We start from the raw sequence: 12,476 nt of genomic DNA, 5'->3' as shown, positions 1-12,476 counted from the left end.
ATAAATTACCCATCATCAAAAGACAGTGTTTACAGAAATATTAATATTTAAAAATTGAGATTTAAAGCCTAAAGTAAGCTAGACAGTGTCCAGCAATGTTACTTCCTTCTGCTCACAATAGCAGACATGGAACCTATTGTGGTCAGATCGTTGTTATCTGACACAGGCCAGTATCATCCGGAAAGAAGGAACTTCAGTTGAGAGAATGCCTCCATGGACTTGGCCCACAGGAAAGCTTGGGGGGCACTTTCTGAATTAATGACCGATGGGAGAGGGCTCAGGCTGCTGTGGGCAGCGCCACCCAGGAGAGATGGTCCTGAATTGAGTAAGAAAGCAAGCTAAGCAATCGCAAGAGCAAGGCAGTGTGCAACATCCCTGCCTGGCCTCTGCTGCAGTTACCGGCTCCAGGTCTCGTCTTCGGGGTCTCGCCCTGACTTCCCCTCATAATGAACTACAACCGCAAGCTCAAATAAACCCTTCCATTCACGAGTTGCTTGTGGTCGTGGTGTTTTACCACAGTGGCAGAAGGCAAAGTAAGACAGAACCTATGTAATTCTGGCCAGAATTCTCTCGAGCTGTCTTAGGAACTCTAGAGCCTGAATGTGCTCTTTCTTGTGCTGTGCATGGCTGTTGAAGAATCATGCTGAGCAGCATCTTGCAACAATAACTAGCAGTGCTCTTGGGCTGAGGCCAATATTCCAACAGCAAGGAGAAAAGAAAGAACGGCAGGGACCTGAAAGCGGTAATTAGAACCAACCTCACCTAAAGCCACGCGCCTCTGATCCCTGTGGTTAAGGAAACCTATGAATTTTCTTTGTTGAAATCCGTCTTAATTAAGCTTCCATTGAATATGCATAAATGACTCTAAGCCAGGACATGGTGTCTATTCCTACAATCCTTTACACTTGTTCTTCTCAACAAGAAAAGCATTTCATCCCAGACTTGTGCTTTCTTAATGTGGAACAAAAGCCACATCCTTAAAAAAAAAAATGGTTTCTGGGGACTTGGAAATAATATCTGTAAATGTAGTAATGAATTTAAAACCATGTCTTGGATACACAAACTCTTTCAATTTTTTTTGATAAATAAATTTTTTTATATCAAGAGTAGTAATTTATGAACTCAGAAGTTACCAATGACTAAAGCAGGTTAGAGATTCAGTCTCCACTTGGTTCTTCAAGCACACTGAGTTATCTATCATCTGAGGGAGCTGAAGTGACCTTTGTGGGGAGGGCACTGAGGATTAAACTTAAGGTCTGAGGCAAGCGTAAGGAATAGCCTAGAAACCTGGGACTCTAGTAGTCTTGAGCTTTGTACCCATACACCCAAGGAGGAACAATGCACCTAGAAAATTGTTTGCTTCTTAGGAAGTCCACTTGCTTTATGCAATGAAAACAAGTGATACCCCTTAGAAATCTGTCCACAATATCCTGTTTCTGTACAAACACATCATGGAATACAGTCTGTGAACTAAGGGCAGTGTGCCAGTCTGGCCTAAAGTGATCTTGGGTACATGTACAATAAGTGATGTCCTGAAGTGCACTTTTAGGGAATCCCCTACTTATTATCATATGCCTATGTATAAATTGTCATAAATATGATAGAAACCAGATGCACTGTGAGAAGGGATGGACTACACAGTAGAGAACTGATTGCCTGACTTAATCTGTTAGTAAGAGACAGGGGCTCTCACTGTGCCCCTTAGGAACCAAACTCCCCCTTCCCCTAAACCCCACAAACAGAAGCCCCAACAGAAACCAGAACCGTGAATACCCTCACTCACCTAACCTGCTGTCAATCTTAACACTGTTTTCTGATCTGTTCTATGACTTTGCTTTTGAATGAAGCTTCCTTGCTACTTTGCAATATGTGTGACTCTGTTTAATTCTTAAATAAGAAGCCAGGACCCTGGAAAAATCCAGTTCAGACCCTGACCGTGGGTAATAGGCCTCGCAACCGTTAAGCATGCTCCTCCACAGAGCTTCTGCCCTAGCTACTTACACTAACTGTCTTTCAAAAACAGAGTCTCATGAAGCTCAGGCTGGCCTTGCATTTCATATGTAAGCTAAGGATGGCCTTGAACTTATAATCGTCCTGCCTCTACCCCGAGAACTGGGATTACTGGCCTGCACCAGCATGCACAGTATATGTGGTATTGGGGAGTCACACCCAGGGCTTGTACATGCTAGGCAAACACAGCACCAAATGAACTACTTCCCCATCTAGAAGTAACTATTAAAAGTTCTCCCAAGGCTGTGGGTGCTCAGCCCTGAATGTGATCTCTTTATCAAAGCCCCCTCCCTCCCCACCTGCCAAGGCTCAGGAAACATCGTAAGCGAGGAGGCAGAAAGAATGTAAGAGGCAATGGGAGATGTTCTGTGAAATGTTGTCTTCAGAACATGCCAGGACTGTTGCACCTATTGACTTACAGAAACTAGGGTTACCTGTGCAAGATTTGCTCAAAATCAAGCCAGACAAAATTCTGTCATCAATGCTAGGGGGTCCACCATTTCCAGAGGAGCTATTAGCAATCACTAGATGTCCGGGGAGAGAATCGGTCTCCTCTGTGGGTTTACCACTAGTAGTTTAGTCCCGTGTTCGGTGGCTAGCCCCAGAGCATGTACATTCTGACGGCACTATTGGGCTTGGTAGATTATCAAAAGGAAGAGAAGGAGGAGGTGTGGAGGAAGAGAAGGAAGGTGTGGAAGAAGAGAAGGAGGAAGAGGACAATGATGACAGGAAGGAGGGGGAAGGAAAAGAAGGTGATAACAGAAGTTGGGAGCAAGACATGTTGGAGGAGATGGGACCCAGGGGGAAGTGGAGGGGGAAATATGGGTGAATACAACATATTTCATTGTAAATGTGTGTGAAATTCTCGAAGAATAAAAAATTATAGCAAGTATACAGATAAACAGGTTTTCTTATGCAAAACTCAGTATATCCATGAGGTTTTTCTCTGTCATCACTGTGTTCCCTTTGTTGAGTAGTCATCATAGTACCTATCCCACAGTGAGACTGCGTGATCTTAGAAACAATAGCAAACCATTCCAACCAGAGAACCAAAGCTCTCACCATGGTCTGAGACTTCAGCACCTCCTACTCTGTGCATAAATCTCACAGCACTAAGCAACACTGCAAGGACCATTGTCATCATTCTACTCATAGCTAAACACAAAACCAGAGCAGAACTCAGATTCTGACAGAAAGACTTCCACGTTAAATAACACTGCAGTCATTGAGAAAGTCACTTGACACTACTTTTATTATCAACCTACTCTGACCTTGCTGGCTTCACATACACAAACACACAGGGTCCACTCATTATCACTAACACGAGAACTTCTGAATGCAGAACTCGGAGGGCTTTTCTTATGAGGCTAGGAGAAGGCTCATCCCATCTGCCTCCACACTGCAGAAGCCAGGACGGGAAAGGAGACTGTGGGAAACGGATAATTAATTACCTATTGTATTTTTCCCCAGCTCTAGTCCAGGAGAAGGATTTGTCAATATCAACTGAAATTTTTCATCTCCTTCTGGAATATCATCGTCCAGAATCACAACATCCACATGTTTATACCTTTCTCCATCAGCAAAATGAAGAATCTAATCAAAAAGATAAAAGAAAAGATACGTACATGAATTCATTCTGAGTTTTCATAAGATGTTTAGAAAGCAACGCCATATAACTGTTAGTGTGGAGAATGAGCTATTTTAGGGGCTGGTGAGATGGCTCAGCAGTTAAATGTTTTTGTTGTTCTTTCAAGGGACACAAGTGGGTCTCAGAACCTTCATCATGCAGCTTGTGAATTCCTGAAACTCTAGCTTCAGAGATCTGATACCATCTTCTGGCATGCATGTGCATGCACACACATGCAAACACACACACACACACACACACACACACACACACACTCACACACACACACACACACAATTTTATATGCTCTCTTTTTGTTTAAATTTAAATTGAAAATATTTCAAGTGAAAGTTACAGAATAGAAGAAAGCAAACATTTGGTTAAGGAATAAAGGCGAAAAAGAGACAAAGATTTTTAAAGGATATTGCAAGGGCTTGAAGTGTCTTAGTAAATTAAAACAAAGAAAGAGTGGAGCGAACATTTTCCAGAAGCATCTGATACACTCTGGGAAAGTCTAACAATTAACATTTTTAGTATATGATCTGGTATTCTTCAGAATTAAATACTGCAAAAAACAGTAAACTTGGAGTGACATTTAGAACAGAATTAAAACTTAATTCAAGTACTTACTACAGCAGAGAGAACGATATAGAATAGAGATCTTATACCTTGTCTCACTGTGGAGTAGCCTACACAGTAGTTATTAAGATTAATTTATTCATGCACCTACATCACTACAATTTCCAAAGAACAGTGATTGTAAATGACCATCAACAATTATGCAGAGCCCTACCTGTGGAGTGCAAATGTAATCCAGCCCCATCTGAGCCTCTAGATTCTGGGCATACATAAACAAGGAAACCTGGCCCAGGGCCTCTCTGCTCCTCTGGGCTACCAATGTTACAATGCCATGGGTTTCATTCACTTCAAATCTGGAATAAAGAGAAAGGACTCATTTCTCTCTCATGACTTGTTTGGTAGTTGCGAAGAATCCAGAATTAAGAAGGAGCTCACACAGCCTTGGCTTTACCTGCTGTGCCGCCATCCAATTACACCGTGGGCACCATCATTGGCATCGATGATGATCTGTGCAGTCAAGCCTTCTGAGTCTGATAAGACAGAGACGTATTAAATGAATATAAGTTAATATAAATGTCATTTAAACTATACTTAAAGCCACTGTCTGGCACAGAATTTAAAGAATGAAGTTATATAAATGTTCGTGTATACCTACAGGTATTGTAGGTAGTGAAAAATATTTAAGAAAATAAAAAGCAGTGCTGGTGACATCCGAAAAGAAATATTTTTATTACCAAGAATTACTGATGTATAACTACTCAACTAAGAGCAGCATGGCATTACAAGGTGCAGATGTTACAGGTTCATTTTGAATAAATGAAACAGTATTTACAGTATTTACATCTCTGTTGTATCTTAGGAGGGAGGAAATGGTACAGGTGGAAAGAGCAGAGAAGACAAGAGAAAATAAAAAGAAACTTGAAAGAGAAAGGTAGATGGCCACAGAAAAATACACGTGTCAAAGAGTGGTACACAAGGCAGATTAATACAACCCACGGGGGAAAGGGCTGATGGGGAGGAAATACAGTTCTCTTAACTGTATTGTATTCCATCCATACAGTTCAGTACGCTGCACATAGCTACTCTTCTATCCTAAAACACTGATTCTCCCCCAGGTGTGTGTGTGTGTGTGTGTGTGTGTGTGTGTGTGTGCGCTTTATCCTTCAGTTAAGGACAATTATCATGGTAGCTTAGGTGTAAAAAGGAATAAGAAGACCATTGTCTTTGGACTGAAGAGAACAATACTGTTCAGGAGACAGTATAAGATCAGGATTTAGACCCAGTGGACTTCCAGCTTACAGCCAGACACCTAAAATCACAGTGTGCTGTTAAAATATACATAAAAGTAACATTATATGGACTTAATAGGTTATATTTGTGAATATATGTATTAAAAATACATATATATTTTTGTAAAAACAATTAATGAGAAAACAAGCCATGAATTTGAAGGAGAGCAGGGAAGAGGATTTGGGAGGGTCTAGAAGGAGGAAAAGGAAGGGAGAAATCTTAAAATTAAATTACAATCTCAAAAATAAACAATAAGTATTTTTGAAAGGAGGGTGAATTCACAGATTATTTTTTAGTTAAAAGAAGAAAAAACAGCTCTTTCGTGTTCTGGTTGTAACTCGAGGCATATGTAAAATGGGAGATGTAAGAGATGGCAGTCCTAACACATGGAACAGTTAGCATCAGAATCAGAGCAGAAAGAGCTCTGCTCAAGCCGCCACTGAACAGGAGCCACAGGAAGACACAGTGCTGTGGTAGCTCTCTTAGCATGAACAAGAGCAATCTTGGATCAATACTTGACATAAAGAGCTTAGTCACTGGAATATCTAAGACAGCCAGGACATGTAGAAAACTGGTGATTATTTTCAAAGCTGTTCCATTTTAGAAATGAGTCCTCGGGCCACTACCCCTGTCCCAGCTCCCTGCTGCGCCTCCTCCTCCAGGCCCACTCCCCTCTGCCCTGTAGACTACTGCCCATGGCAGGATCCGTGGGACAGACTGACCCTGATGCTTCTCACTACGCACACGTCACATACGTTCCAGAAGGACATGGGATGCAGCTTATTGAAGGGTCTACATAAGTTTCTACCAAGGTTCAAGTTTTACCTTTCAGTCTGTAATGAATTAAGTTTTCTAAAAGCGTGAAAAGAAAAAAGATCAAAGGTCAGAAAAGCAGAAGCAGAAAACACAAAATACATGTTTAACTTAACAAAAATGAAGTGGGCAGCTTATGAAAATAGCTAATTATGTTTTTGAAAGAAAATGAAAGAAACTACTTGGAAAGAAGTGGTACTGCTTTGCGGATCGCAGATCTGGCTACAGCGTAGTCGTAAAATCCAAAGAGCATCGCAGTAATTATTGCCTTTACATTGCTGTACACAATTGCAATGATAGTCTCTAAATTAGAATAAGTCTAAAATGCTCATATTTCACACACAGCTAAAATTAGAAAACATAACAAAGAACACTTCTGACTTTAAAATGCAGTCACTTCATTTCATTTGAAGTCAGTAAAAAGATTCATAAAAGAGAGCCACCCTACCTAGTCTGGGAGGAAACGAAGTTAGAGGAGCCATAATGAGATCAACATGAGTTAAATTCACCAAGAAATATTCCTTTAGCTCCGGTATATCATCCTGCAGAAGTTACAATCATTAAAAAAAAGCCTTAATTATTTTTAAAGGAATTATTCCTTATAAGCTGCTTTTTAAGTTATACTACAAATGCATATGCATAAACAGCAAATATACAATAGAAAACATATACATAGTAAAAGTATTTAAATAGAAAATATAACTATAATAGTGTTAAACTTATATATGAAAGTTATTAGGCTGAACACTATGAAACCACCTCAAAATTATAACACTTTAAGCACAGTTTATAAGCAAACCAACTATCTAACAATATGAACCTAATTATTTTAAATACAACATAAGCAAAAGGTGTCAATTTCCCCCACTACCTGCTATTCGGAATGAGGAATGGAATGACGCTGGAGAAGCAATGAAGTTTTGCAACAGGAAGGCTGAGAACAACCTCTGGAATTCGAGGTAAGCTGTTTGCATGCCAAGGCCTCAAATTTACAGTGCTTTTTTGTGGAGAAATAATAACTACACTGGCATTGTTTGTGGGTAATGACTTAAAATAGCGTATGTGGAATGTCCAGCTTCGAGGAATCCTTTGAAAGTGATAGTGATGATTATTAATCAATAGTACCACAATTAACAATGAAAACAAAGAAGGTGTGCTAAACATAGGAGAAGTAAAACCCATGTCAGAAGTGACTAACAGGCTGCTAATGTTTATAAGGTTTACACAGAAACTGTGTGTGTGTACTGATGGATAGAGAGAGAGAGAGATGATAGATGATAGAGAGATAGAGATATATAGATACAGACAGACAACAGCTAGTCTAAAATATCAATACATAAATACCAACATGTTTTCAATTTACTGGAGACATGTTTCCATGTGAGAAAACAAGAAGCTAAAAACTGATTTCTAGACAGGCCTGAGGACCTAGGCAAACACGAGCAGCAACCCTCCTTACCACACCCCACATCTGTTCAGTCTGTATGTCGGGCCTGCTCTGTGTTAAACCAGCACGGCTTAGGGAACAAGGGCTGAAAATGGCCAGACAGAGAAGGCCGTGCGAGGGAGCATCCCTGCATCCCTGCATCATCCCTGCATCCCTGCATCATCCCTGCATCATCCCTGCATTCCTGCATCATCCCTGCATCATCCCTGCATCATTCCTGCATCCCTGCATCATCCCTGCATCCCTGCATCATCCCTGCATCCCTGCATCCCTGCATCATCCCTGCATCCCTGCATCATCCCTGCATCCCTGCATCCCTGCATCCCTGCTCACAAAACCAGACTTGGAGGTGGGGGCAGGGTGGGGGAGAGAGCATTTCTACTTTAAAAGCACACATAACCAGTCCTAGTGTGTGTGTGTGTGTGTGTGTGTGTGTGTGTGTGTGTGTGTTTGTGTGTGTGTTTATAAGGTGTATTTATAGTGTATAATTAGCTACATTAATAGATCAGGCTTTTATAATGATTGTTTAAAAGTTTTGTCAGATCCTTCACCTGTTACATACTGACATGAGAGTGCCTTTCATTCTTGGATTTAGTTTTTTTGTGTTGCAAAGGGCTATAGTGCAGTGGAAATAGCAACTAACATCACAGGGTATATAGCTTATATTACTAATAAGATTGTAAAATGCCCCTGACAGAATAAAAGCTTGAAAACACAAAATGACATAAATGTATTTCCAAATACATAGTCATTCCCATACACCATCTGCACTCTTTCTGTTTACAATCTTCCCATGACTGCCTAGAAGTCCATTTACACAGATGAACCCCAATCCCCAAACGACACAAGATTTCACGTTATGAAACTCATTGACGGTACAATTTCAGTCATCACTGATGAAGTCTGGCCATAACCTTGTTTTCCGCCATCAGCCTCTAGAGAGTTTGCCATTCTCTGATTTAACTAATCTTACCCACAAAGACTATGAGCTACGTGAACCTGTGGGTTCAGTGAATCCTTTGACATTATCAAAATACTCCCTTGGAACCTCTTAAGCCAAAGCCATTTTGGAAATATCTATCACACAATGTTCCTATAATAAAATGCACAACAACAGCACACTGGCCAGTCTAAACACAAATGGAGATCCCAAGGGGGATCTGAAAGAAAAAAAAATACCAGGGAAAGCAATAACCCGATTAAAAGCCACCAGCAGGGGAGACCAACAAACAGATTCTCAGAATCTCTACACACAGTAGAGTTTTCAAGATTTAAAGAAAATTTACAAATATTAAAGACAATGATACTTAATATAGAGACAACTAAAAAGTATTAATATAATCTTAGTCATCATGAAAATTGTTACCTCTAAATGCAAAGTTATTAGAAACTACTAGCCACATTATACTGTTTATGTTATACATAGAATGTTCTATCCATTTCTACTTTCTCTGTGATTATTTAGGCTTATTATAAGATCATGGAAACAGCACTGTTGACCTCAAGAATGGTGACGTTGATGGCTGCTGTCGTCTCCCCTTCTTCTAAAACCAGAAAGCCTGTCACAGGGACAAAGTCAACCTCTGGCTCCGCTGGCGTTCCTTCTGTTTCATTTCTCTGACTCACCAGTCCAGGAACCGTGGCGTATGTGACATTGATAGCTCCTGAGGGAATTTGCCAGAAAGAGACTTTATGATTATCTGCACCTTTATAACTGTCTCACTGTGAACTCTTCCCTTTCATTGTAAGTTCCATACCTCACTCTTGCGCATGCGTACAACCTTCACCTGTGTTAGAGCACAGGGATGGTCTACGACCGTCAAGATGCAGGCCCTGTCTCTGGACTTGCAGTTTGGCTATGGGACGTGTGTTGGCCAAAGGGCAGGGTAAAAGTGCTGATGTACTTTAAGCCTATACCCTGAGGGCCTGGCATACTCATTTGCTTTATTATACTTTTACTTGTCCCAGTAGAATAATGGAAAGCATGAAGAACAGCCACACAGGCCAAGCCCATCCTAGTAAGCAGACCCCAGAGCAACCGCTGCTCTCTGCCCTGGGACTGAATGGCTGTTTGGTCCACAGCATTTCTGCAAAAACAGATAATCCCTTTAACTTTTATAAAATAAAGAAGTTACAAAGTTCTGTCCTGAACATCATTTTCTTTCATGGATTTAAAATAGAATTTTAAAAATAAAACAAAATGTCTAGGCCCTTGCCCAGGAACCCCATTTACCACTTATTCCAAAGGAATACAAACCTAGAGATCCAAACTCTCTGTTGACGAACAGTTGAACTGTTGCATTAGCCTCCTGCAGTAAAACAAATCTTGAGGAGAGAGCAAAGTTTAACACGCCATGAGGCTCGTCACTGGCTTCCACCGTCAGGACGGCCGCGTATCCCTGGCCGTCAAGCAGAGCGACTCCGGCAGGCAAGACTCCTGAACATAGCAAGGAGCCCATCAGTAGGCCAAATGGGCTTTTCAGGAACTTCAGAATTCTTAAAACGCTTATGTGTTTGCCGAGCCTGTGAAGCCTAGCCAGAGCTCACGCCCCTCCCAGAAATCACCAGGCTGGCAAACAATATGCACCCCATTTTCCTCCCACTCAACAAACTGTGAACTCTTCTATGTGGATGTTATTGTCATGATTGACTATACTGGTTGTCTGAATTACAGAAAATAATAGACAAGAAAAAAACCTACTTGAGAAATTTGCTAAAAAATGGACAAATTTAAATTACCCATAAACAGTAATTGGTACAAAAATCTAAGTTGGTTTTCTAACATAAAAACAAATTCAAAAATTTTTATCTTTAGAAATATATTTTCTTCAATAAATAAATATCCTGCATGTCACACAGCCCTCTTTAGGCTGAGGTGGAAGATCATGAGTTTGAAGATAACTTGGCTACATGAAGTTGAGGCCAGCCTGGGCTACATAGCAGAACCTGTCTCAGAAAACTCACCACTGCACAGCAGCAGGAGAACATTTAAAATCATTTTTATACTTGTTTGTGTATGATTACGGGTGGGTTCTTTGTGTGAGTGTGTGTGTGTGTGTGTGTGTGTGTGTGTGTGTGTGTGTGTGTGTGTCACAACAGTGGACATGTGGACATCAGTGGAAAACCACGGATCTCGGTCCTCTCTTTCTACTTATTTGGGACAAGGTCTTTTGTTTTTTGCCGTTGCATGTGCCAGACACGCCAGCACGTGAGCTCCCAAGGACTTTCTTTCCTCCGTCTCCCACCCTTCTGTAGGGAGGCTCGGGATTACAGATGTGTAGAGCCACGTCCAGCTGGGTGCTGGGAATCTGAGCTCAGGTCTTCCGTCACACAGCAAGCACGTCGCCGACTCTGCCATCTTCCCAGCCCTATACAGCAACACTTCCAGAGTAGTTTCCTTCAGCCCATAAGGACAAGTGTTTACATGCCATCCTAGAAGTTTTTTTTTTTTTTTTCAGTATATTTATGTGGTACAGATAGCATTTAAAGTAACCTCTTCTAAAAGACAGGATCTCACTTTGTAGTTCTGGCTGGCCTGGCACTTACAATGTGAGATGAATCTCACAATCCTCCTGCCTCAGCCTTCTGAGCACACAGATCGCAGATGTACAGCACCATGCTCTCCAATGTAACTTTCTTTAGGTTGGCACATACCTACCTGTTAAACATAGTGATAGAAACTACCTCATTTCTCTCTTTTCTGAAATGAAAATATCAAAGAAAAGTTCAAAAATGAATTCTAAATTACCTTGTGTCTTGACATCATACAGAACGATATGGTAAACTTCTTTCTCCTCAGGAATATTGTCATCCAGCAAATGTACACATATTGTTTTATTCAATGTCCCCTGTGCCAAACAGAGAGAAATACCATGCTTGTACTGTTACTGCGCATAAACTCTCTCCTGCTTTCATTGGCCTTGTGCTTATGCCCTGCAGTCAAACATAGCTTTATTTGAACCAAACATTGTCTTAGAAATTAATTAAACAGAAATCGTTGACTCATGAGGTAGCAGGTTTAAAGCATAGAGACACTAACTGGACATTCTGACCACTGAGCCAATCAATTTAAATCTTAATCAATGACTGATGTATATGAGAAAGCAGCATCACGAAGAGATCTTTGCAGGAGTGATGATAGAAAAAAAAATGAGAAAACAAAAGGAATGTGGGGTTCCAGTCATCAGATGCTCAACCCAGTGCACACGGTGACAGGACAGGACTTTGGCTCTACATCAAAGCATCAGAAATGAAGACAGAAGCTAAATGCATCAATGAAGAACACAAACAAGTAAGTAAAAGGTGGATAAAGTGATAATAAATGCAGTATAGTGGTGTTCAGTTTCTACTCTGTTTTCCTCAAAATGCTGCACGTTCTTCTAAAAATATATGGCAAACTTTTCTTCATGGTATTACCTCAGAGAAGAAGAGTTGGCCTGTAAAGTTAGCAAAATTGACTTCTAGATTTTGTCCAACAATTTTCCAGTCAACAGTGACATTTCCTCGACCAGGGGGTGTTCTGATCACATGGAACTGTAGAATTTCTCCTGTAGTAAAAAGTGCAGATTACAAGCACTTAATGGGAATGAACTTCACGTTTGAACTCAAGAAAACCCAAACTCAAGTATGAAACTATTTCAGGTCCTTTTCCAGGAACATAACAGAACTGTTTTGTTGGGAATCTTCCAGGTGCTTTACACATCTTGTTAT

The 12,476-nt window shown here is 40.7% G+C and overlaps 1 protein-coding gene across 1 annotated transcript in view; it reads right to left on the bottom strand.

The window, feature by feature from the left end:
- Adgrv1 (adhesion G protein-coupled receptor V1) overlaps positions 1 to 12,476 on the bottom strand; it is a 508,750-nt gene that overhangs the window by 407,621 nt on the left and 88,653 nt on the right. The window contains 8 exon segments of the mRNA XM_037209551.1: positions 3,462 to 3,603; positions 4,431 to 4,569; positions 4,668 to 4,746; positions 6,768 to 6,861; positions 9,267 to 9,430; positions 10,024 to 10,203; positions 11,515 to 11,614; positions 12,183 to 12,313. Of these exon segments, the coding sequence (XP_037065446.1) occupies positions 3,462 to 3,603; positions 4,431 to 4,569; positions 4,668 to 4,746; positions 6,768 to 6,861; positions 9,267 to 9,430; positions 10,024 to 10,203; positions 11,515 to 11,614; positions 12,183 to 12,313 (1,029 nt within the window).

This window comes from Peromyscus leucopus, chromosome 11, assembly GCF_004664715.2.
Source record: "Peromyscus leucopus breed LL Stock chromosome 11, UCI_PerLeu_2.1, whole genome shotgun sequence".
Taxonomy (NCBI): Eukaryota; Metazoa; Chordata; class Mammalia; order Rodentia; family Cricetidae; genus Peromyscus; species Peromyscus leucopus.
Note: the sequence above shows the minus strand (reverse complement) of the source record. Positions and strands in the feature narration are given on the sequence as shown.